The following is a 27,226-nucleotide window of genomic DNA, read 5'->3' on the forward strand; positions in this document are numbered from 1 at the left end:
GCCTGCGTCAGAGGCACTAACACACAGGCAGCAAACACACCAAGCGTGGCTGTCAGGGACAGGCACTCTGAGCCTGGAGGCAAGGCGCTGAGAGCCCGGGAAACCGGACATTCCCGTTTGGGGGGGGGGGGGGGGAGAACTACGCATGTGCAACCCAACTGGCACTGCTACTAAAAGTCTCCGACTACGAGCGCAGGGGCGCACGAACACCTGAAGTGGAACACCCACAGGGACAGCACTCGAAGAAGAAGCACATAGTTGGTTTTCAGTGGGGGGTTCCCCCTCAGGCTTGACATCACTAGGTTAAGGTCTCATGATAGAGGGGGGTCCCTGAACTGAGGGGAAAACATTAATAAGCCCCTTAAATAATCTTGATACCTCAGGGTGCAAGAAGACTGTCTACCACTGGACCAGAGGGTGATTAGCAGATGTTACTGCCTGAAGCACCCATATTGAGCTGAGTGAGGCCAGAGAGTTTTAGAGAAAGCAGACAGCCCGATATCTTACTTCTGCTGTGAAGTAAGATGTCCTAATGTCAGCTAGCTAGCATCCAGGCAGTCAGGAGAAGTTACACTGGGTCCAGGTGTGGAACTTGCTGTTGCACTGAGAGACCAGGTCCGGTTGAGCTGGTAAAGTGATGGGCCATCAAATGGATACACTCAGATACGAATACCAATACTGCCTGCCCCAAGCCAGTTCTATCATGACGACTCAGTCCACATTCTGTTTCAACTTGCTCAGTATCCCTGGTATTCCAGGGATGGGGGTAAAGTGCGTATTAGGTTCAGAGCCCAACCTAACTGGGCTAGCGCCCCCTCTGAAACAAAACTCTGGGTACTTGTTGTTGTGACTCACAGTGAAGCTGCCCATAAATGGGAGAGGCAGTTACCAAACAGGGAGCTAACTGAAGGGTGACCAACCAGTGATTCTAAATATGCAACTCCTGATCTGCATGTCAAAATTGATGTTTCTCTGTAGGGCTCCAGATGGGGAAGCAGTCAAAGAGGAAGTGCAGTTGTCTGAGGTGGAAATGTGACCTCTTCCTCGGGGACTTCAAAGTACTGCTGCTGTTGATTCAAGAACTTCCTCTTAGGGGCTAGGACAGCAGTTCTCAAACTGTGAGTCGGGACCCCAAGTGGGTCAGGATCCTGTTTCAATGGGGTTGCCAGGGCTGGCATTAGACTTGCTAGGCCTTGGGGCTGAAGCCAAAGCCCAAGCCCCACCGCCCAGGGCCAAAGCCCGAGGCCTTCAGCCCGGGGTGGCGGGACTCAGATTACAGGCCTCTCAGTGGAGGCTGAAGCCCCTTGGGCTTCAGCTTTGCCACACACACACACACACACACACACACACACACCCTGCTTGGAGTAGCGGGGCTCAGGCTTTGGCCCCCCTGCCTGGGGTAGTGGGGCTTGGCTGGCCTCAAGCTTCAGTGGGCTCAGGCCTCGGTCCCCACTCCTGGGGTCATGTAGTAATTTTTGTTTTCAGAAGGGGGTGGTGGTGCAATGAAGTGAGAACCCCTGGGCTAGGCTGCAAAAGCCCAGGGATCTCCATGTGGCCCTACACTTCTTTAGAGTATGCAAGGTATTGTCAGTGGTACTGTTAAAAAGTTTACTGTTCTTGAAAGGGAAGTCTATGGCAGTGTGGACCTCCTGAAGGATGCCAAATGCCTACAACCACTGCACCACCCAAGGAGAAGCAACAGGGTATTCTGGGGAGGATGCCTCACTATGAGCTTCTGACAGGGAGTAGGAGGAGGCGGAGTCCCCTTCTGGAAGTGGAGCTGACCTTTCCAGTGTGCTTCATCTCTGCACGTGTACTGGAGATAGTTTAGTGGCCACCTCTCACAATTTGTCAGAGGGATGAACTCAGCAGGGGGGCTGATCTCAAGGTGCAGTGTATTGTGATGCGATGGGTGAAGGATGATGATGAACCTCCATCATCAATTTCCATTGCCAAGATAGAGATGAACAGTTCTGATGCAGGCATGGTGCAGAGAGAGAGAGAGCGCTTAGGTGGATCTGAGGTGCCCAGTATGGGGACAATCAGTGCCATGGATAATTTGCAGACTTGACACCATCAAATTAGGCCTGAATAAAGAGTGGGAGTGGCTGGGTCACTACAAAAAGTAATTTTCCCTCTGTTGATATTCACACCTTCTTGTCAACTGTTGGGTATGGGCCACACCCACCCTAATTGAATTGGCCTCGTTAGCACTGACCCCCCCCCCCACTTGGTAAGGCAACTCCCATCTTTTCATGTGCTGTATATTTATACCTGCTTACTGTATTTTCCACTCCATGCATCTGATGAAGTGGGTTATAGCCCACGAAAGTTTATGCCCAAATAAATTTGTTAGTCTCTAAAATGCCACAAGGACTCCTTGTTTTTTCAATGTATCAATCTCTAAAGATGAATCCAAAAGTAAATTAACTTTTGTGAGAATAAAAACAGATTCATTAGTTATTTTTCCTGCACAAGTCCTACACATTTCCTCTTTTCTCTAAATATGAATTTAATCTTGCTTCTGAATTCATATTACTAGAACCCTTTTTGGTTTCAGAGTCACTGTTTTCATTCCCCCACCCACCCACCCCACACACACCTAAAACATCTTTAGCTATCTACAGTTTCCACAATTACTTATTTGAAACAGAAAAATAAAGTTACCTTTAAGTCTCCCAGTTCATATGAATCATCCTCATTAAGTTTTGGTGCATGCAGTAAAAAAGGCGCAATCAAATTTGTGCATTTAGAACCAGATATCTGCCTGTTTATATAAAAGACAACATTAACAGTAAAAGAAACCTCAAACTTCAAAATGTAGGGACAAATGTTCATTTGTTTTGAGCTAGTTGTGCAAACGCTGGACAGAAGTCACAAAATAATAGGAGCAGTGAGACCATTCCGATAGCACGGTGATGAGTACAATATAAAAATCTAAACAGATGACACATTATCCCATGATATGGCAGAAGCCCCTCCATATGAGGAGTTCTGCTTGGTTTGCTTCCCTAGTAAATGGGTACATATGTAGGTTTGGAATAATGAGGTTTTTGTTTGCCCCCCCTCCCTTTTTTTAAAACAGTTTTGAATAATAATAGATATGTTTCTTAAGCTTTTTTAGATTTTTATGGATTTAATTTTCCACAGTTACAGGAAATTACAAGAGGGGATCAAACAATTATTTAATGATAGGCACAAATTCAAAACGTTAAAGCTTTATAACCATTAAAACAAAAATTGTCAACATACACAAAGTAAATATCCTTAAACTCTAAGTTTTCAAGCAGCATTTTTCTTACTTTACCTATCTGTACCTTTCTATAATTATCTATGGAAATATCTTTTCCTTAGTTTGCATGCACACGGTGAAATTGATGTTTACTAACATTTACCAATAAAAATCTAATCCTTTCAAGCCTACCTATACTCCTGTACAAAGATTTTACTTGAGTGGTCATTTGAAAGAGTTAGTGTATCATGTATTCTTACCTATGGTAATATAATAGTTTTATTTTTTTATTTTTGCCTATAATCATTGTTGGCAGTTATGTCCAACTAAGTTGTCCATGTCCTGAAAAGAGTTGTCAGTTCTACTGCCCCACAATATCTTTAAAGAAGAGTAGACGGATTAAAATCTATTGTTTTGCAACAAGATTAATATAACTAACTGTACCTCTTTGTAACACTAGTTGTAAGTGGAGCATCCATCTTCTTCACAGTATCTACAGCATCAGTTACTAATTTAACAGGAACTCTCCCAAATGGGCACACCTAAATATTTAAACAAATTGAAAGTTATCAAATCTGAAAAACAGAGGTAGGGGAAAGGGGGGGCGGAGAGAGAGAAGTGAGCATTCGAAAAGCTTCCACCTGGTTAGATTTGTTTAATTGCTTTAAGGGATTGCGCCCAACCAGGACTGCATCAAACTCTTGTGGAGAGTTGTTCTTCTCCCTAAAAAAATGAGAAAATACACTGCAGTTATCTCAGCAGTAAAAAAAAAAAAAAAAAAACCTTGAATAAAAATATAAGAATTTAAGTTGTTACCCAAGAGAAGATCTGGGGGCATTAGCAGAAATTTCACCAGAATCACTTTTTTTCCTACTCCGGAGATTTCCAGCCATGTTTTGTGGTCCAGATTCTTGTGTGCTTGATACTATAAATAAGTTAACAAGTAGTTTGAATTATTCAGTGATTACCAATGAAATATATTACATATTTCAAAATATTAAACTGCCCTAAGCTTGCATTAACTGTAGGATTTTAATGCACATCAATGAATAAGTTAGTTGCTGAAGGAAAAAAACATTTACTAGCCTCTCTGTACCTGTTGTTCTTCAAGATATGTTGCATGTGTCCATTCTGTTGTCCGTGTGTGTGCATGCGCCTCGAGCACAGTTGCTGGAACTTTTTCCCCCAGTGGTATCTATTGGGTCCACTCTGGCACCCTCTGGTGCAGTGCACTCATAGTGCCAGTATAAAAGGCCTGGCCGACCTGCACCTCCTCAGTTCTTTCTTTCTGGCCAACTCCAAAGAGGGGTAGCAATGCGAGTGGTGGAATGGACATGTTCAACAGATCTCAAAGAACAACAGTTACAGATAGGTTAGCAACCGTTTTTTCCTTGAGTGCTTGCATATGTTCATTCCGTTGTAGGTGACTCCCAAGCAGTAGCATAGGAGGTGGGGTCAGAGTTCATGGACATGATGATTGCAAAACAGCTTGACCAAAACTGGAGCTGTCCCTGGCTTGTAATGGCCTAGTTGGCAGAAAACTTATGCACTGACAACCAAGTTGCTGCTCTGCAGATTTCCTGTATAGAGACCTGGGCCAGAAATGCCGCTGATTAAGCTTGAGCCCCCGTAGAATGGGCAGTCAGTATAGCTGGCAGTGGAACACCCGCCTGTTCGTAGCATGTGCGAATGCACTAAATGATCCAGGAGGAGATTCTCTGAGCTGAGATGGGGAGGCCTTTTATCCTATCAACTATTGTTATGAAGAGTTGAGTGGATCTACGGAATGGTTTGGTCCTCTAAATATAGAATGCTAGGGAACATCTGACATCCAGAGAAGAAGATGCTGCTCTGAACCTACTGTAACAGCATATAACATAACATGTAACATCCTTTACTCTCACAGATCTTGGGAGACAGACCTGTCCTCACTTACAGACAACCCCCCAACCTAAAGCAAATACTCACCAGCAACCACACATCACTGAACAAAAACACTGACCCAGGAACCTATCCTTGTAACAAAGCCCGATGCCAACTCTGTCTATTCAAGTGACATCATCATAGGGCCTAATCACATCAGCCATACCATCAGGGGCTCGTTCACCTGCACATCTACCAATGTGATATATGCCATCATGTGCCAGCAATGCCCCTCTGCCATGTACATTGGCCAAACCGGACAGTCTCTACGCAAAAGAATTAATGGACACAAATCTGACATCAGGAATCATAATACTCAAAAACCAGTGGGAGAACACTTTAACCTGTCTGGCCATTCAATGACAGACCTGCGGGTGGCTATCTTACAACAGAAAAACTTCAAAAACAGACTCCAACGAGAGACTGCTGAGCTGGAATTGATATGCAAACTAGACACAATCAACTCAGGATTGAATAAGGACTGGGAATGGCTGAGCCATTACAAACATTGAATCTATCTCCCCTTGTAAGTATTCTCACACTTCTTATCAAACTGTCTGTACTGAGCTATCTTGATTATCACTTCAAAAGTTTTTTTCTCTTACTTAATTGGCCTCTCAGAGTTGGTAAGACAACTCCCACCTGTTCATGCTCTCTGTATGTGTGTATATATATCTCCTCAATATATGTTTCACTCTATATGCATCCGAAGAAGTGGGCTGTAGCCCACGAAAGCTTATGCTCTAAAAAATTTGTTAGTCTCTAAGGTGCCACAAGTACTCCTGTTCTTTTAGCATATACGTCTATGTGTGCTTAAGATCTAATAAAAAGTAGTTTTAGGTAAAAGCACTCTGGTTTGTATCAATCATATATCAGAAGGAGGAACTGTTTTCCCCACTGATTTATTCCTGGCACCGCCTGGAGAAAAACAGTTAAGTTACCACTGCTTTGGGTTCTGAAAACTCTGTGCTCCCCACCGAACAGTGTGCTCCCCATTGAAGCAGAGGCACTTGGTGCCAAGTCTGACTACCCTGGCTCTGACAAAGGTCTCAAGGACACCTCCATGAGTAAAAACTTCAGCCTGGCTTCACAATCCATTTCTGTGCTGGGCTTAAAATCTGAAGATCTAGCAACAATCCCGAATATGAGCTTCCCCCAAACCCTTCTAGCAGCTTGAGTGCAGGCAGCTCACTGGCATTGGCTTAATGCAGGAAATTCGGGACTTGAAGCCCAGAGACCAAGGCATCCCTCAATACCAGGTATCGGATGAAACCATCAAGTGGAGTAAACGCTGATCTAACAACACTAATAACTAAGTAATAACTGTAATACTACTATAGAAACTTTTTACAATAAAATCAAGAAAGAGTACACAGAGCATTTGCAAAGACAAGTCAAGCAATTCCAACAGTCACTGGTAGTAAGAAGAAACTCAGGGGACTTGGGGTTGGCTGGCTCCCTTTATACTGGTGCCCAGCAGCACGCAGCAGAGGACACTCGATCCATGCCGATGAATACCACTGAGGGGGAAATTTATGACTGTGTGTGAGGCGCACACATCCCAAATGCATATGTGCAATAACTCAACAAAGAATATTTGTGCTAATAAGGGTGGAATACTGTCATTGTCTGTAGTCCACCGCAGTCTGAAGAGGCTCTACTGAAACTGAAGTGATAGACACATCTCTTGGAAGAGATACAGACGTATATGCGCAGGTCAAAACTTAAAGTACTAGTAATTTGCTGCTGTACACCACTCCAAAATATTCAGACTTACAAAAGTGGTTTCTGAAAATTCCACTGGAGAAACAGAGAGCTTAGGAAATCAAAATAGCTGTATTTCATAACACACTACCAGTACTAATTACCTTTTATGGAATATTGGAGTATACCTAATTTTCTCTACACGTATGGGGTTGTAAGGTCTGAGGCCTTTTTCTGCAGCTAAATTAGGAGAGCCATGAGCCAAGAAGCAGAAAGTCACATCCTCACATTCCTTCTAAATTATATCAAAACAATGTAATATCCTGCTGTTAAGAAGGTGCCCCTCCTAATAGTACCCACCATCGTCAGATAAGCAAGGAATCTTTTAAGATTTGATGGCATTCAGTCTGGAAAGGAATCACTTATCAACAGTTGTTTATTGCTTATTGTTTGCTTTTATGGTCCTCACTTCTCTATTGTTTATCTGTATGGTTTCTGTCTGTTACATAACAAATTTTGCTAGGTGTAAATCAACAATGGTGGTGGGGTATGGTTGGTTAAAGAATTGTTTCATAATGGGCTAGGATTGGTGAAAAATACTGTTTTGTAGTTTTAAATGATTGGTTATGGTATAGCTAAGCAGGACTCAAGTTTTACTATATAAACTGGGGTCCAAAAGAAAGTTCTTTGGAACCAACTCCAGGACATAACTCCAAGATCAGAGCTGCCAGACCTCAACACCCTGCCAAAAACACCGTGCAGAAGCTGGAGTCCCCAGATGACCTGATCCTGACTGGCCATCGGAAAAGGTTCATCTGCCTTATTGGGAGTGATGAGCATTGTATGCTTAGCATGTGCATTCTGTTTTGGTAACTCATAATAAATAGAGGTTAAGAATATTGCTGTGTAAGGCTCTTTCACTGATAAAAGACCCCACAAACCTGCAGAGTGTAGGGTTATGCCTTGAGCCCTTGGAACAGGGTAAAGGTGGGTACCCTAAGTGTAAGGTTACGCCCTGAGCCATAGGAAGGGGTAACAGTGGGTGCCTAAAGTAAGAGGGTTACGCCTTGAGCTCTAGGAAATGGGTAAAGGTGGGTGCCCCTAGTATGCGCGGGTAACAGGGTTGTGGGAAGAAGAATTTACTCTCCTTGTGCAGTAATGATGGCTCTTTGAGATGTATGTCCCCATGGGTGCTCCACTGTAGGTGTGCGTGCGCCACTGATCGGAGAACTTCAATAGCAGTCCCTCCCGCATGTGCAGCTCCTCGCCCACTACAAGACTAGCCAGCATGCATGGGCATTTCCCTTTCAGTTCCTTCTCTCCCACAGAGTCCATTAGCAATACTCCGAAATAGAAGGGAGGACAGTGGGTCGTGGAGCACCTATAGCGACACACATCTTGAAGAACCATCATTACTGCACAAGGTGAGTAACTACTTCTTTGAGTAGCTTCCCTATGGGGCTCTACTGTAGGTAACTCCTGAGCAGTACCTATCACTGGAGGCTGGGACTTCGGAGTTGTGTTTAATATGGATGACAGCACTATGGCACCAAATTGGGTGTCTGTAGCAGAATCCCCCAAGATGGCATAGTGTTCAGCAAAGGTATGAGCAAATGCCCAGGTAGCTTCTCTGCAGATCTCTGATATAGGGATATCCTTGGAGATGGCAATGGATAAGGCGACTGACCTCATGGAGTGAATACGTATTGATGATGGGGATGTTTCTTCACAGTTGGTAGAAGAGCTTGATGCAGCCAGAGACCCACTTGGAGAGTCGCTGAGCTGAAATAGCTGCACCTTTTAATCTATTCACAAGGAAGAGGAAGAGTCTTGAGGATTTTCTAAAGGCCTTTGTTCTGTCCAAGTAGAAAGCCAAGGCCCTTCTCACATCAAGCATATGGAGGATGGCCTCTCTGTTATCCATGTGAGATTTAGGATAAAACACTGGAAGTTGAATGAGTTAGTTCATGTGAAAGGCAGAAGACTCTTTAGCGGTGAACTTCGGATGTGGTCCAAGTGTGACCTTGCCCGGGAAGAATACCGTGAAAGGGGGATGAGCCATCAGTGCCACTATTTACCCTATCCTTCTAGCCGAAGCGATGGAGATGAGGAACACAGTCTCCATGGAGAGGTGAGTTAGTGAGCAAGTGGCCATAGGTTCAAACGGTGTTCTAGTCAGCCCTTTTAAAACTAGACAGAGTTCCCATTGACAAGTGAGGAGGAGTGGGGGGCCCTAGGTTGCAGGAAGAGGTTCACTATGCCTTTGAGAAATCTCTTCGTAGTTGGGTGGCAGAAGACTGAGAAGCCTTCTACCTGTTGGTGAAAGGTTGCAATCGCCACTAGATGAACCTACAGCCAGCTAGTAGAAAGGCCCGACTTCTTTAAGGATAATAGGTAGTCTATACCAATGGCAGGGTAGACATAGCGGGGTGATTCCTCTGGGTTAGCACCAGATCTGAAATGGCTTCCACTTCTGGAGGTAGGTGTGACGACTAGTGCCCTTTCTACTGTGTAATAGCACCTCTTTTACCTCCTCAGAGCAAGATGCCTCTATGTGCTGGAACCATAAAGGAGCTTCGCCTTGAGTATCAGGGTCTGCATGTTGCGATGGAGAGCGCATCCCTCGTTCTCTGACAGGAGGTGAGGAGTGACCAGAAAGGTCATCAGTGGACAGTCAGGTGTGACAGGTAAGGGTACCACGTCTACTTGGGCCAATTAGGGCAATCAGAATGATGTCCGCCTTGTCCTTCTTTAACTTCAGCAGGACCTTCATCAGTAGAGGAAATGGGGGAATGGCATACAGGAGGCCTTCGTACCAGGGAAGGAGAAGCGCATCTCCCAAGGAGTGATGCCTGATTCCCGTTCTGGAATAGTACTGGGGACATTTCTTGTTCTAGTGAGTGTCCATCTGTTACCAGGATGGATTCTTTGCAGCTCAGACACTTCTGGAAGCCTGGGGAGTCAGGCATAACCTTGTTATGGGGGGTCCCCCCCACCGCGGTTGGTGGGCGGCAAACCTTTTCTGGCTAGCCTCGTGGGGGTGAGTAGCCATGCGTGCGTGAGCAGAATGGACTGCTATTGAAATTCTCCAATCAACAGCATGGGGGCACACACACACCTACAGTGGAGAACCCATAGGGACACCACTCAAAGTAGTAGTAAAACCTATGGTTGGACATGAGAGTGATTTAACATCTGGTGACTATGTAAAGGCCCATTTGTTTGCTAAGAGCCAGCATAGAATGTTCATTCAAATTCTAGCCTTTGGTGAGGACCAGTGGAAGGCTGAGTGGAGGCTTGCCAGCTAGAAAGGGGTATTTTCCAGGTCCTGCCTGAAGTTCCAGGAAATGGCCTCTTAAAACAACAGACTGTAGGAGTTTGGGCTATCTGAAGGTGTCATTGAGACCAAGTGCAAAAGACACAGGACCCAGCAGCTTTTGAGAAGGAAATCTGAACTGGGATCTGCACTAAGGCTATCCTATGCTTGAGAGGGTAAACAGGGCACTTTTAGATGAACAGTAAATAAGCTCTTTCAAGGGTTTACTAGTAAGTAATAAAGTAAAAGTTCATTAACCAAGTCTGGAGTAGAGCTGTGCTGTCTGGGTTTTCTCACAGTGGCCTTTGTAGAGTACCTACCATATTTATCAATGAGCACCCAGTTCCTGGGGACAAGGTCCTGGGAATAAGGGAGCGGAGTAAGGCGTGATAATATAAACATTTCCATGTGTGTAGTTCAGTGGTGCCAGCAATTACATGAGCTCAGGGAGCAGAAAACCTGGTTTTGTGATAAAGTGGTTCAAATTTGTATTTGTAAAGAGATGCAATTCCTATCCTAATCTGACTGGAATAAATACACTATGTAATCCAGACTGATCCCTTTCCTAGAGTTTAACTTCACTGAATGGAACCTCTCAAATGGAACCTCTTCAGCCTACGCGTTTTCCCCAAGCTCAACTGTTAGTAGTTTCTGGCAAAAGCGTCATGTCCCAAACCCTAGTACCTTCTCCACTAATATTCTCCCAATCAACCCTCTTGTATCCTGCTTTGAGTTAACAAAATGCACCTGCCAGTTGCCCAGCAGTAAAGACCCTACATCTCTATGCAGGTTCCAAACATCTAACATCATGATGACTTAGTCTTAGAGGATTCTTAAGCAGAATCTTTGATTCTGCCATTCTATTACAATATTACACATTAGACAAGGAATTCCATCTTGGCCTTCTTAACTAGAACTAAAGGCACTACATCACTACAATTTTTTAAATGTTAGAATAAAAGGACTATCTAGGTATTTACATGGCCCTCACCAACAAATAGCATTCAAGAACCACAATAATTTATGGATTTTATCCTCAACACACCTATGAGATATGGAACTATGTTTCCCATTTGCAGATGAGGAACGGAGGCACTGGGTAACTTAAGTCAATTGCCCAAGGTCTGTGACCCAACAAAGAACTGAACACGGGTCTCAAATCTCAGTCCAGTGCTTTATTCTCTAGAAGATCCTTCCAACTATATTAGTACTGTTATTGCATCATTCAAAAAACAAAATGAATATTTAAGCTCAACTGCAACTTCAGAATACTGAAATGACTAACCTGTGAAGTTCTCTTTCTCTTCATCTGAAAGCAACTGCCTTTTCTGCAAGTGTAGGTTTTGTAGAGCAATTTCCAACATTTCTGGTGGAACTGCACAGCATTCCACAGCTTTTTGAAGAAGCTGTTTACACTTCTTTACATTTCCTAGTAAGCAGTAAGGGACAGAGAATTCATTAAAAGTTTAGTGAATACAAAAGATACCAATTAAACAAACAGGCAATACGCTCTTAAACTCCTTTTGTATTAGCATTTTGTCTGGTACGTGCTTTGCATTACCCTCTCAATATCAGCGTATTCCAAACCCACTACTGATTTTGTGCTCTCCCATTTATCACAGACACTGATTGCCCACCCATCTCATAGAGCAGAAATTATGACAGAGGAAATATGAAAAGCCAGCCATATTTTCACTTGAAGTTGTGTATTGCACAAAACATGTTTTGTGCATCAGCATCATAAAGGATGACTACACAGTTGGCATTTACTCATCAGCTACTACTACAACCCATTACATTGTTTTATGTTCTAAAAAACAGTGGCTTTTTAAGATGTATTCCAGAAAAGAAAAGGCAGATTTAAAAAGTAATAAATTCTATAATGACTTTCTAGGTCTGATAAAAACTGTCTCTATAATCCCTGTAAATTTTGATTCATGAAGAGAACACAAATAGAAGCTGTGGCTTCAATAAACCCAGCAAAACTAGACAAGGAATAAAAACAAAAGTGAGAAGTCCACTAAGGAAGCCACATCAGGAAAACAAAATTAAACAAAAACCACACACAAAGAATCAGAGGGAAGGATGAGAAAGAAGAATATTGTTTAATTAAGAGAGAAAGAGTTGTGCTCAGCATATTATTTCCACTTCTAATGAATAAATACAAGACATATTTAGTGAGTATATTGAAGTTTTTGCTAAAAACAGAATTTGCTTTAATATACATACATATATACACATATACATAATTATTATAAAATTGTGCATTATATAGACACACACACACACACACACGGAAAAAAGCCTACCTTGGCCAAATTTCACCTGCCCTCCCCATTATCACTCACCCAGGACTAGTGTGAAATACTTAGCCTATTACTATTACCATTTACTCTGTTAATAGAAGTGGTAGAGAGCTGTGCTGTGGATCTAAATGTCCATATCCTGCTGATTACCTAAGCTGGGGGTTAATATGGGTCCACATACTGGAATTATTATTTGCTTGTTTTTAAAATTAGGAAATTACATCCAAAATAACCTACATTAAAAGAACATTAAGGTTGCAAAGTCAAGCAGTCACAAGTTCTGAAATACCATACATAAGGTTGTACATGCAGCCTTAATTTGCCCCTTTGTGCATGTGCATTATGATACAGTCTTTAATTATATGTTCATTACTATTTTTCCCCCAGAGAACTCATGCCTGATTCAAGTGAATGGATAGTTATTCAAGATTATTATCTTCCTCTTTCAGTGTGTGGCCCCAGGTTTTATTAACTGCACACCATTCAAACCCTGCACTGAACACAAAATTAATTTCCTCTCAGGCATTTCTATGGTGTTTTCACCATAGTATTCAAGAGTTTCACAAACACTCATGGATTTTTTTCCACAACACCGGTGAGAATAGGTTATATTATTATCCCCATTTTGCAGATGAGGATTTGTGGCACAGAGAGATTAAGGTCAAAAGTGTCCACTAATTTGGATGCTCAGTTTGAGACATTTAGGTCCTGATTTTCCAGAGTACTTAGTACTTTTATAGCACTTCATATGCTCAAAGCACAGCTCCACTTAACTTTAATTGAAGTCATGAATGCCGAGCACCTCTAATCTGTCCCCTTCTCTCATGTTGGGCACCCAAAAAATGAGGAACATAATTAGGGCCAGCTCCACAACAGGACTCGGGTGCCTAACTGATACTTTAGGCAACACAAATATCCTCAAATCCCCCACTCAGCAGCCTCCTATTTTATGTTCCTAAAGCTCATGCTTCAGGGCTTCAGTTGGTCACCACTTCCTTCACCACTCCAGTGCATTCTCAGAAGTTTTTGGTCTCCTTCCTCTGAATGAGATGAGAGATGGACATGGCTGGAGATAGAGCCCTGGACCACCTGGCAGTGTTCCGAGGTGACACCAAGCATTCTCTCTCTCTCTCTCTCATGTGCTTAGCTGGCTGGTTCTTGCTCACATATCTAGGGTCTAACTGATTGCCATATGTGACATAGGAAAGGAATTTTCCCCTAAGACAGATTGGCAGCAACCTTGGGAGTATTTCACCTTCTTCTGCAGCCTGGGATACAAGTCACTTGCCACAATTATCTGGGTATATCCTAATCAATTCCCTGCCATTACAAGGGTCTCAGACATTGATGCACTTCAGTCCCTCCTATTCTCTGCTTGTGGCACATAATAGTTTAGTTTCCTGTGGGCTGTAATATTTTGATCTAATTCTGGTTGTCGGGTTTACCAAGCAGATGTTGGTGGCCTGTGATATACAGGAGGTCATACAAAATGATCTGGTGGTCCCTTCTGGCCTTAAGCTCTAAATTTCCACCAGTGGGCATTTGCACAGCTGCCTCACTGTAGGCACCTGGAAATCTCCCACATTTAAACCCCAGCAGGTTCCCCAAAGGAGTTAGACTGTCTATTGCATCTCCAGGACCAATTCCAGTAATTGTCTGGTGCACATCTAAGCCCACACAAAGCAGCTGGAGGAGAGGTGGTGGTGCTGCCCTTTTATAAACTTTCAGGCCAGTGGTTATGGCACTTACCCAGGCTCTGGCAGACAGGTCCAATTCAATATGTATTGGAGCAAGGGGACTGGAATCTGGGTCTGCCATCTCCAAGATGAGTACCCTAACCACCAGCCTAGTCTCTCCCCCCCTTTCTGGCCCAATAACAGTGGAACAACTGCTACAAGAGGGTGAGAGAGACCTGTCCCAGAATACCCCAAGCCCCAGAGGTTAGGGCAATCATCTGGGAGATGGGAAACAAATTCAAATTCATTCTCCACATCAAGCAGAGGGGGAAATGGAACAAGGTCTCCCAAATCCAGGGTGAGCATTCTAACCACTGGGCTGAAAGTTATAACAAAGGAACACTACCACCACCTTGCTTTTTGAGAAAAAGGGCTTCGGCACCTAACCCAGGGAAGGGTTCAGGCTGGATTTCTAGTGGAGATAAGTGCTTACGTGCTGGTTGGGGGAAGTGCATAGGTCCCTTTGAGGGGGATAGGCTTAGGCCACCCTCCTCTCCTTGGCATTTCCTACTGGCTAACTTGGACTGCTGTCTGCTCAGCTTGCTGGCCTTTGTGAATTCCATTCTTAGGCACCTAACTCTTTCCATGAATTGTATAGAATGCCTCAGTGCCTCACTCGGAACTGTGGATTCCACTGGGTCGCAAGGCACCTAAAAATCAGCTGTTCTAGCTCACAATTAGTGATAACTGGTAAAAATGTGATTCAAGTGACTTGCCCAGCGGCACAAAGGAACTCTGTGGCAGAGACAGGGATAGAATCCAGTTCTCCAGGACGACATCCAATTACCTTAACCGAGAGACCATTTTTTCTCTTTCAACAATGCCCTACCTCATTCACTACACACTTTCCAGCTTCTTCAACTAATAAGGCAGGGGTCCTACAGACAACAGCCTCATTCACTATACAACCCTGATTAATGCCCACATTAATTTCTGAGCACTGAATAAGATGGGATCCTGTGGGGGCCAGGGGGTACAACTATGTGACCATGCTCTTAAAAATCTTTCATAACACATACACACAAGGGTGTCAAATTAAGGCTGTATGGGCAACCTTAATTCTGGCATTTTCTACTTTTGAATGCTTGACTTTGCAACCTTACTATTCGGAGCTGGGGATTTTTGGAAGTAGTTAGTATTCATGATAAAAAACAACTATAGCATTTACAAATATTCAGTAAGTCTCTGTAAATGAAGACAAAGGAGGAGAAGGAGCTGTTGGGGCAACTAATTAAGTCAGTCAGTGACCAGGCATAATTATTTATCACATTCCCTCACAGCCTCCAGTGTCTAGAAAGAAGAATCTAGTTCTCTGTAAGCAGAGGTATACGTAATGAGAAAGTCTAGCTGACACCTCTAGGGGCCACTGTGACATTAAAAGAAGGAAACAAGAGTCACTGCCAAGTACTGGAGGCAGTTTCTCCAGGAGGAGAGGAACATTTAGAGGAGCATAAAACAAAGCAGTTGGGTAATATGTCTTAATAACAAGGGAACTAAGTTACAGGGAAGCATGGGCTAGAGATCAGAATAAGAGAACAGAACAGACAAGGAGGGGTGCTTGTGAAACTGAAGACACTGATTAACTTCCTCCAAGAAAGGCTACACTTATTACATTAAGTGTTGCTAAAATACATAAATTCCTTTCCCTTTACTTTTCCATTTAATTAAGTTCTGTAATTACTTCAGGAATTTTGTTTGATCATAACACAGGTGTTTCATAAGCCACTCTTTATTAAGACATGCTCCATAGTATGATACAGTTTGAAAACCTATCGTCTACCTACAGTAGTTTGTAACAAAGTTTTGACTATAGACCCCAACTATACAGAGTATGCAGGAGCATCGCACTGAGCACAGACCAGCAATACCAGTAAGTACAGATGTCATGGGTTTAGAGACTGAATACAAACCTGATGAGAGAATCTCTTTCCATAAACACAATTTTTATCCACTCTGGATATCAAAAAATAGATATTTAAACATATTTTCCTTTTATAAAATAAACCTGAATAAAATTAAATTTGAAATTATGACAACCTATGTTAAGCCCTAATCTATTAAAATCACTTAAAAAAATAAAAAAGTACACTGCATCTTTGAGCCCCTCAAAAATGTTATTGGGTTAAAAGGTGCTGCTGTTTTAATTATATACAGAATTGAGGGAACATTTCAACTTGTTAGGTCAACACAAGCTTCATAAATATTTCATAACGTCACATGCTGCATTAAGTATCTGTATTATTTTCCATCTTTACAACAGAGAGAATGCTCTAGACATTTTTCCAAGTGTAAGTACTTCCAGTTGTTATCGTATAGACAAGCTTCAGCTTTAATTACTTTAGGTTTCAGTTTAGCTAGCAAGTACCGAGAGAAGAAGTTACTCACCTTGTGCAGTAGTGATGATTCTTCGAGCTGTTCCCCCAATGGGTGCTCCACTGTAGGCGTGTCTGCATCCCTGCGCTGCTGATCGGAGAACTTTAGTAGTAGTGTCCATTCAGCTGACGCATGCGCTGCCCCTTGTGCTCTGCCACGAGGCTAGTCAGCGTGCACGGGCGAACCCTCCTCAGTTCCTTCTCTACCGCAGAGTCAACGACAAAAACTCCAAAGTGGAGGTGAGGAGAGTGGGTCATGGAGCACCCATGGGGGGAGGACGGGGGCATCTCAAAGAACCATCGTTACTGCACAAAGGGTGTCACTTCTTTTTCATCGAGTAGTGTGCCAATGGGTGCTCCACTTTAGGTAACTCATGAGCAGTGCCCCCTACTGGGGCTTCAGAGTTGAGTCTGTTATAGCACTGTGACACTGAATCTGGTGTCTACAGCAGAGTCCCCAGGATTGCATAGTGTTCTGCAAAGGTATGTGAAGATGCCCAGGTAGCTGCTCTGCAGATTTCTGATATAGAGATATCCTTGGAGAAGGTGACAGAAGAGGAGACCGATCTCATAGAGTGCATGCATATTGAAGATGGGGGTGCTACATTACATATCTGGTAACAGAGTTTGATTCAGTTCAAGACCTATTTGGAGAGTTTTGAGTTGAAATCACTGTACCTTTTGACCTATCTGCAATGGAGAGGAAGAGTCTCTGAGATTTTCTAAAAGCTCTTGTCCTGTCCAAATAGAAGTCCAAGGCTCTCCTCACATCATCAAGCATATGGAGAATGGCTTCCCTATTATCCTGATGAGGTTTGGGAGAAAAGGTTGGAAGCTGAATAAGTTGGTTCATATGAAATGTGGAAGTCACCTTGGGAGTGAACTTCGGATGTGATCTAAGTGTAACTTTGTCAGGGAAGAACACTGTGAAGGGAGGATGTGCCATCAGAGCTGTTATCTCCCCTATCCTTCTCGCCGAGGTGATGGCAATCAGAAATGCCATCTTCATGGAAAGCTGAATTAAAGAACAAGTGGTCATGGGTGATCTGGATGATGGGATGGATTGCACCCTCAGCAAGTTTGCGGATGACACTAAGCTGGGGGGAGAGGTAGATATGCTGGAGGGTAGGGGTAGGGTCCAGAGTGACGTAGACAAATTGGAGAATTGGGCTAAAAGAAATCTGATGAGGTTCAACAAGGACAAGTGCAGAGTCCTGCACTTAGGAAAGAAGAATCCCATGCACTGCTACAGGCTGGGGACCAACTGGCTAAGCAGCAGTTCTGCAGAAAAGGAACTGGGGATTACAGTGGATGAGAAGCTGGATATGAGCCAACAGTGTGCCACTGTTGCCAAGAAGGCTAACGGCATATTGGTCTGCATTAGTAGGAGCATTGCCAGCAGATCGAGGGAAGTGATTATTTCCCCCTATTCGGCACTAGTGAGGCCACATCTGGAGTACTGCATCCAGTTTTGGGCCCCCCACTAAAGAAAGGATGTGAACAAATTGGAGAGAGTCCAGCGGAGGGCAATGAAAATGATTAGGGGGCTGGGGCATGTGACTTAGGAAACTGGGCTTATTTAGTCTGCAGAAAAGAAGAGTGAGGGGGGATTTGATAGCGGCCTTCAACTACCTCAAGGGGGGTTCCAAAGAGGATGGAGCTATGCTGTTCTCGGTGGTGGCAGATGACAAAACAAGAAGCAATGGTCTCAAGTTGCAGTGGGGGAGGTCTAGGTTGGATATCAGAAAACACTATTTCACTAGGAGGGTGGTGAAGCACTGGAATGGGTTACCTAGGGAGGTGGTGGAATCTCCATCCTTAGAGGTTTTTAAGGCCCTGCTTGATAAAGCCCTCGCTGGGATGATTTAGTTGGGGTTGGTCCTGCTTTGAGCAGGGGATTGGACTAGATGACCTCCTGAGGTCTCTTCCAACCTTAATCTTCTGTGATTCTATGGGTTCAAATGGCAGTCTAGTCAGACCTTTTAACACTAGATTGAGCCCTCAAAGCAGCAACTGAAGGGCAGCGTCTCTTTGGTTGCTGGTAGGCCACACTAGAACTATGGGAGGCCTGTTGTCTTTGAGCCTGCCAGGAACCCCAGTATGGCCATTGCCATGGGAAGGGACCCAGTGGTTGGTACCAGGCTGTCCAAACCAGAGACGTTGTGGATCAGGACAACGATATGACTGAGGTCCATAGTGAAATTAGGCACCTTTTGTAAGGTGAGAAGAGTGGCAGGAGACCATGTCCTCTTGCTCACTTTCTGATGCAGAACACGAAAAGAGTGGTGTGCGGTAAGAAGTCATCAGCCAGTCAAAGGTTCTAGGTGAACTCAGTTCCGGGACCCTGGTACTGAGCAGAGGCAAATCTGGTGCATCAGACACCAAAAGATCTGTCATGCACCAGAAGTCCAGTGGTGATGAAGGGATTGGTACCAGTGGTGGTTGTAGGTGCCAAGAGGCCTGTACCGACACGGTTGGTGATATGGACCTGATAAGTATGGTCTGTCGGCGCCTGGAGTACCACAGGTGGTACTGATGTCGATGTCCGTACCGAAGGAACCTTCCCCGGGGCGGATTTTCTGTGTTTGTTGCACCCTGACGCTACTGATGCTTCCTTGTCTGTGCCCATTGGGTCCATAGGCAACCCGATGTGCACTGTCAGGAGGGTACAGTGAGACCACTGGGTACCGGATTTAGATGGTGTTGGTGGCGATGGTAATGATGATACTGATCGAGCGGGGAGATCGTTTTCGGCTTGATCTGGGCTCGCTATGAGAATTCAAGGACCTTTCCTTAGAGGCTTTACATAAGTGGCTTAACAGGCATCTCCTTGAGCTCACCTTCCTTGGAAGTAGAGGGTTGTGGTGAGGTCTCCCTCCGCTGATCAGGTGGTTGAAGGGCTGACTCCATAAGTAGGAGTTTTCTTCAGTTGTGGACACAAACCACACTTCTGTGGGATGTTTCTCTCTTCCAGGCAGCAAATGCATTGAGTGTGTTCATCTGTCACTGGGATAGATTCCTTGCAACTGAGGCATTTCTTGAAGCCTGGGGAGCCGGGATATGCTTCCATGCTGATGACAAGATCTGCTCAATAACGATCCAAAGCACTGCAGTCTGACGCACATTCATTTTCATCATCTGAGTCAGATGCCACCAACAGAAGGTTGATTTTCTGTTTCCGTGGTTCGGGTTCTGTAGTTTCTGCATCATGTTGCTCTTTTAAGACTTCTGAAAGCATGTCTCACATCTCTTCCCTCTCAGATTTTGGAAGGCACTTCAGATTCCTAAACCTTGGGTCGAGTGCTGTAGCTATCTTTAGAAATCTCACTTTGCGTTTTGTCAAATATGCAGTGAAAGTGTTCTTAAATCAAACAACATGTGCTGGGTCATCATCCGAGACTGCTATAACATGGAATACATGGCAGAATGCGAGTAAAACACGAGCAGGAGACATACAATTCTCCCCCAAGAAGTTAGTCACAAATTTAAACAACACTTTTTTTTTTTTTTTTTTTTTTAAAAACAAGCATCATCAGCATGGAAGCATGTCCTCTGGAAAGGTGGCCGAAGCATGAAGGGGCATACAAGTGTTTAGCATCGCTGGCATGTAAATACTATGCAACAACAGCTACAAAAGTGCTATGTGAACACCTGCTCTCTCTTTTAGGTGACATTATAAATAAGAAGTGGGCATAAATGTAAACAAACTTGTTTGTCTTAGCGATTGGCTGAACAAGAGGTAGGACTGAGTAGATTGGTAGGCACTAAAGTTTTACATTGTTTTGTTTTTGAGTGTAGTTATGTAACCAAAAAAAATAAATCTACATTTGTAAATTGCACTTTCACGATAAAGAGATTGCACTACAGTACTTGTATGAGGTGAATTGAAAAATACTATTTCTTTTGTTTATCTCTTTTAAAGTGCAAATATTTGTAATCAAAAATAATAATATAAAGTGACCATTCTGTGTTGTAATTGAAATCAATATATTAGAAAATGTAAAAAACATCCACACATATTTATAATAAATTTCAATTGGTATTCTATGTTTTAACAGTGCAATTAATAGCGATTAATTTTTTAAATCGCGATAACTCATGCAATTAACTCAAAAAAAAGTAAACTGCAATTAGTTGACAGCCCTAGTAAAAATTAAGAATCTGAATACATGTATGTTAAGCTATATAATTGCTTAAATGAATGTTTACATAGTGTCATCCTGGTTAGCAACGAGTCCCAAATTTAGTATAAAGGTTATATTAATTTCAAATCAACATGTCTGAATACCAACAAACGAGAATGAATCTTTAAGAAAGGAGTACAATGCAAAACAAGATTAAAATCTATGATTAAATCAAGGTTTCCTGCTTGATTATTTAAATCAAGATAAATATCAGTGATTTAAGTCAAACCACCGTGCACTGAACCCTGAATGGTTGAGACGATACAGCAAAAAGAAAAAGCAGCATCTTGAGAATGAAGTCATTAGATTACCTGTAAATAAAGTTATAAGATTGACAAGCCAGTAACAAGGAACTAGTTTTTTAAAATGTGATTCAATTAAATTCACATTCATAGGTTTTTAGGTCATTTGTGCAATAAAATACTTCTAATCTGTTGTACTTAAAAAGTTCTTACTTTGAAAAAGGAGAACTGTCATCCTAGAATTCTGTGTTTATTGCTTCACTTACTTTCCAGATGAAAATTTATTTAGTTCAGAAATAAAATAAGAAAGCAACCTTTCCTGTATGTCAGTCCAGAAAACTCAACGTCAATCTGAAAGTTTTTTCTGACTCACAGGATCACCAAACGTGTGCGGAATCTTTATTTGGAATTTATCTAACAGTTTTATTCATAATAACCAAACCAGAAAATAATTTGGCTTAGTTTTACCCGTGCTAAAAGGGCAGGAGTAGTTTAAAACCAAACAGACCACGTTTAGCACTAAAAGGGCTAGGGGACTGCTACCTCCCTATATCTTCATATAAAAAGGTTTTTCTCTCTTCCAGCCTCCTGTGGCCCACAGATTGGACTGGGCAGACTGAAGGAAGAGGGTGCACCACCATGAAGGGCAGCACAAACCCTCCTTGAAGTACCCTGTGGCACCGTGGAACTGCACCAATCCTCTCTCAGGGCTATGGCTGAATGCCATAAAAGCCTAGTTTAGCCCAGAGTGAGCAGATTATGAATCAGAGTACTCCTGGCGAGCCAGAGCACTTGAGTAATGTTTTTATCTTTAAAGAAAGTCACTTTTCTGACTAGGACTGCATTTTCAGTAGGCAAATGGATGCTGTAACGTAAAAAACTCTTGTATGAAAACATCCCATAGCCAAATGATATAATCAAACAGGTGGAGTTGGTAGATATAGCAGTCAATATCCAAATATTGGATCCACTATCCAAATAATCCTTGACACCATTTTTAATTTCTGTAATTCACTCAGATTCTATTATGAGCAAAATATAAGTGATGAGTGAAATATAAATAACAGTGCCTTGACATTAATATCTTATCTATTGCAGAGCCATTTGTACTCATTAATGTGTGCAGTAATTCTACAGATATTGCCAGCATTCCCAAAATAAGGTATAAGGTCTTCACTTTGGTTTATTTATTATATAGCACCATTAGTGTGCATGGCACTTTGACAAATCACCCTGCCTTGAATATTTTACAGTCCAATTTAAACAGAAAAGTAAAGTGAGGAAGTTACATCATTACACAAATGCACATTTTTTTTCTTAGATGCAGGTGGCAACATTAGTAAGACAGAGAGTCTCCTGTCAAATATTACAAATGGTAGCCAGTCTGGAGTGAGGAGTTCCACACCAAGCCTTCTCACTATTGAGAACCTCCAAAGCTTAAGAAAACTTATGGTTATTTTAGCAATTTGCCAAAATGTATCTGCCTGATGAGACACAGTAGGTTACATTACCATGTTGCAGAACAAGAAAAATAAATGCTGTGATGCACATATATATATATAATGGTTGTCTAGCAATGACAGGAAAAGGAGATGAAAGGAGAAAAATGTAATGGGGCCTAACCAGAAGTGGGAAGATAATTCCTTCCCTAAAAATAGCAGCCTATCTACCTTAAGGCCTTCTGAGGCAGGATTCACCTAAAAACTGATGAAAGTCTGCATCAGCTCATGGTTGTCTGGTGCAGTCAGTACTCCTTGTACAAGTTGTAAACAGAGGATTATGGGTAGGGTGCTTTGATTTAAATCAGTAATTTTAATCTTGATTTAAATCTGCAAGCAAGAAACTTTGGATTTAATCATTGATTTTTATCTTGTTTTGCGTTTGTACTCTTTCTTGTCTTATAGAAAGGTTTGTTCTCATTGGTTGGTATAACATGTTGACTTGCAACTAAAAATAGCTTCTTCTGTATAGGAAAGACACCACCTACATTTCCACTAGAGCTTATGCCCCCTTCTGGGCTAAAAGAGGAAGTCTGCTAAAGAGAAGGAGAAAAGTAAAGCAGTGTAGAGGCCACCTTCCTCATCCCATCCACTGGAGCATTTTTAACCCATGGTTTCAGATCCAAGTAGCTCCTGGGAGGGTGGCAATTGAAATTGGAGGAAACAAACATGTGGATATCAGTGGTAAAGTCAGAGAGAATAATAAGACGACTTCCTCTTGGAGGGAGTAAGCCTTTGGATGGATTAGAATCCAATTTCACTAGCCCATCTAGAAGTTTAGGTGGCCTGAAACCTGGGTATTTGAGACATGCAAGACTTCTTCCCAGATGAGCAGGGGGAATCCTTTAAGAGCAGTTTCCTCTTGGTTCTGCAAATTCAGGTATACTACCACAGCTCTATTTTCCAACATGGTTTGGACATGGCTGGACAAGGTAATTCTGGCCCAGCCATAGATATCAGGAAAAAACTCCTCTCCTCCACCCCTTGCCTGCCCCCCCCAAAATTCACAATTGTGAAAAAAGAAACAGAAGAGTCAGAACTAATTTTAACTGCAGTTACCTTGACTGTAGAAGAGTTAATTTTGGATCTTAGCTTGCAGAAGAACATGGGTGGAATTGGGTCCAATCAGACTTATACTTCACTGGGTATTTGCTAATGAAGAAGGAACAAATTGAGGACTTAGCTTCATTTGAAAAGCTGGAGTGGAGAGGTTTAAGACCTCCTTGAGAACTGAAACTAGGCCGCCACTAAGGAACCTTGTAAGGAAGAACAAGGATGCAGATCTTAGATTAAATTTCTCCTCCCAGTTAGATCCTGTAGGCTCTCTACAACCTTGAGTGAAAAATTTCAGGATGACAGTAACTAGAATGATGAAAAATACTGTCTCATTTTACAGAGGCTGTTAACTGCTAAGGAACTGAGAACAGTTTGTATTTCCATTAGCCACTAATAGCTGACCTGGAGATGACATAGCTGCTCACACATAGTTTGAAGGCTCTGCTTTTCAGATGAGAATCTCAAAATGGACACCCTCTAGAGGAAGGTAGATGATTTCAATTCAGAAAACATGACCAAGTCCCATCTTGGTCATGGAAAGAAAGATTCTGGTAGATTTTATGGAGATATCCAAACAGTGGTATGCAAACAAGAACAAGGAAGCACAGCCTGCCTTGGCCATTTCTGAAATAAGGAGACTGACCAAGACATGTTGCAAAAAACCATCTCCCTCTAAAATAGCTAACCTGCCTCTTTCTGGATTTTTTTTATTTCAGTTGAGAGTTGTTTAGAAGTTTGTCAGAAATATTAATTATGAGTTAATAAACTACAGGGTGTGAGGGGAGATGATTGACCCAAAATACTTTTTGGATTGGCTGCCCTGTGCTTGATTGAAAGATGAAGACACTTCTTTGTACTGGTGGAAAAAGCTTCACAGAAAACTCAAATCTTTACACACATTAACCATTTCCATAGAAAAGTTTTGTGTGGACAAGAATCATATCTTGGACTTCTAGGCAGTGAAGCAGTATTAAGAGTCTCTCCTATGAAGCTATACTAGAATATGTTGGAAGATCTGCTTTCTCTAATGATATGGGATTATGTAGGCTTCAGTAATCAGTCCTAAATATACCATATTCAACAGAACACACTTTCTAAAACAAATCTGAGACCCATATTCTACTAAAAGAAAAAAGCCCCACTTTTCTGAAGGGAAGAAACCAGGGCATTTTAGATCATATGGAAGGAAAAAATACTTTCTAAATTCTTAATTTTCCTGATTAAGTACCTACTACACAATATTCTATTTTCTTAATATATTAACAATTATACTGATTTTTTTAAACAAATATAAAATAGTGAGGCAAAAGCTTCCGACATTAGACAAACTTCCACATACCTTGTGACAGTTCGAATTGTGCCAAAGCTACGTGCACGAAAGCAAATTTCTTGCAGTTCAATCTGGCAAGATGAAACTGGTCACGTGCCTCCTCTGGGTCTTGAAAACTGTAAAATAGAACACAGACTTATGTAGAGAGGAAAAGCTGGAAATGAAAGAGTAAAGGAAATTTAAGGGTAGGGTTCCATATATTTAGTGATGGACAAGGAATCTACTGCAAAATTCACCTTTGCCACAGTACTGCCCTCCATTAGCTAAACAAAAATCTTTCTACTCCTCACAACTGTTAAAAAATAAATTAAACAAATGTACACTGTTTCCTTGAGTCTGCAGGAAGGCAAAGAATAACAGAGGTGTTAACTGCCCTAGTTAGTATCAGTGAGGGTATTCTCAAACCTGAGGAGAATAATTTTAACTACCCATACTTTTTTTCTTGCAGATAATTTTAGCTGAAAAAATTAGCTAATATACTTAAACCACACACAAACCTCCACCATGTGTGTAAGGTGCTAAAACCCAAAAGTTTCAAAGCCTCCAGCTTTCCCCTAACTTATGTTTTTGCCACTATAAAAATTTGCAGTGTACCAAAAATATTAGAATGAGGTGATAATGTGAAAAAAAATGAACACAACATCAAGACACAGGAGCTACTATATTAATTGAATTCTGAAATGAATCTGTCACAGAATTTCCAGTCTGCCACAAACTGTTGCAGAATTCAGAGATTTTGCCACAGAAACAAGGTCCAGCTTCCCAAGACATATAGGGGATTTTGTTTTAGGGACATGGCCAAGGTTTAGAGATCCTCCTTGAAAAGTACAAATTCATATGTACCTCCTCATACTTAGCTTTAAAGAGCAAGAAGGACGGTGTTTAAAACCTGATGAAGGCACAGCACTAGGGTAACTACTAACAAACTACTTAAACTAAAGAGTACTACTGAGCTAAAACTATTTACAAAACACACAGAAATCTCGCCGTGGCGCAGTAAACAAGGGGGGGGAAAGGACAATGGAACGCCAGCTCAGTTCCTTGTCACTGCCCGCTGCCTGTGGTGGTAGGATGCAGAATGTCCACCAACTTATGTGGGTTTTCTTGGACCAGTTTCACCTGGATTCCCAGGGAATTAGCAAGAGTTCATTAGCAGGATGCTTATGTTTTAAAATCATCTGGAATAGGTGAAAATGAATCCGGACACAAGGCTTCGTCTAGTGATGCAGATGAATTGTTGACATATAAAAAGGAGTCCTCAGCCTCCAACTCCAATGGTTGTTGCGCCATGGGTACTGAAAGATTGGGTACCCGGGGCAGGTTGTTACCAAGTCCTGTACTAGGCACAGGACCTTCTACGTCAATGGGATGCACTGAAGAGCTTTGTCTAGACTGCTGTAGGGAACCCGATCCAGAAGCTGGCGGAATGTCCCATGGGTTCCCATACGGCCATTTGTATGTATGGTACTGTGGGGAAAGAGGGCAGGCAGGCACCTGGCAGACAGCCAGGGTGATCTCTCTCTTGATCTGCTACTGTATTGATGACTATGATGTGCTAGATTTTGCCACTGAAGAACGAGTGGGAGCTGGTATAGATCTTCTCTTCAGTAAAGAGACACACAGCTCTTCCTCTGAATCCAACAAACAGAAACAGTAGTTCCTGTGAGATGTAGCTGTATGTACCATCTTCAGAACTGGTACAAGAGGTTTAAGCCTCACTGGTACTGCATGTCTCGAAGTTGGTACCAGAGATTTCCTGACCATAGAAGTAAAGGTATCCGATGGGACTGGTATGAAGGAGGGGAGCCCAATACCAAAAAAAGGCACTAACTGTGGTACCAACTGCATGACTTGAGCAGAATGTCAATATTCTGCCATAGTAGACTGTATGGATTCCCCCTAAGTAAGTTCTTTGCCATTGCATCAATTACTGCTGTCATCGGTACCAAAATTGCTTGTGGCAGTGCTGAAGTTGGTGCCTCAACTAATAGTCTCACCTGTGCTGGCCTCGATGTTACCTCAGCAGGTACCAAGTCAATGACAAGGCTTCCTGTAGAAGTCCAACACACTCTAACCTTGCTACACAATGGCTCCCTGAAGACTTACTGAAGTTTTACAGTGTCCCAAGTGCCCTTTAGAAGAGGAACCCTTTTTTGCTTTTGAAGTCAGATTTCATCCTGAGACGGACTTGTGGGTCTTACAAGGTGTTCTTGGAGAAGGAAAACACTTCTTCTCCAGTCCCAGAATCTCTGACCACACACAGCAGGGAAGTCAGAAAGAGCCATAGGAGAACCACTTGAGGCCAAGAGAGAAGTGCTGGGTCCGG

General features: G+C 42.5%; 1 protein-coding gene across 1 annotated transcript in view; it reads right to left on the reverse strand.

Annotated features, from left to right (window-relative positions):
- Window positions 1-27,226, reverse strand: part of TTK (TTK protein kinase) — a 99,219-nt gene that overhangs the window by 58,118 nt on the left and 13,875 nt on the right. The window contains exons 4-9 of the mRNA XM_024194663.2: window positions 24,910-25,016; window positions 11,461-11,604; window positions 4,049-4,157; window positions 3,874-3,955; window positions 3,677-3,774; window positions 2,668-2,767 (exon numbers count right to left, since the gene is read on the reverse strand). Of these exons, the coding sequence (XP_024050431.2) occupies window positions 2,668-2,767; window positions 3,677-3,774; window positions 3,874-3,955; window positions 4,049-4,157; window positions 11,461-11,604; window positions 24,910-25,016 (640 nt within the window). The remainder of the gene's footprint in view (window positions 1-2,667; window positions 2,768-3,676; window positions 3,775-3,873; window positions 3,956-4,048; window positions 4,158-11,460; window positions 11,605-24,909; window positions 25,017-27,226) is intronic.

The sequence above is a fragment of the Terrapene carolina genome, unplaced genomic scaffold, assembly GCF_002925995.2.
Source record: "Terrapene carolina triunguis isolate 2854851 unplaced genomic scaffold, T_m_triunguis-2.0 Scaffold42, whole genome shotgun sequence".
NCBI lineage: Eukaryota > Metazoa > Chordata > Testudines > Emydidae > Terrapene > Terrapene triunguis.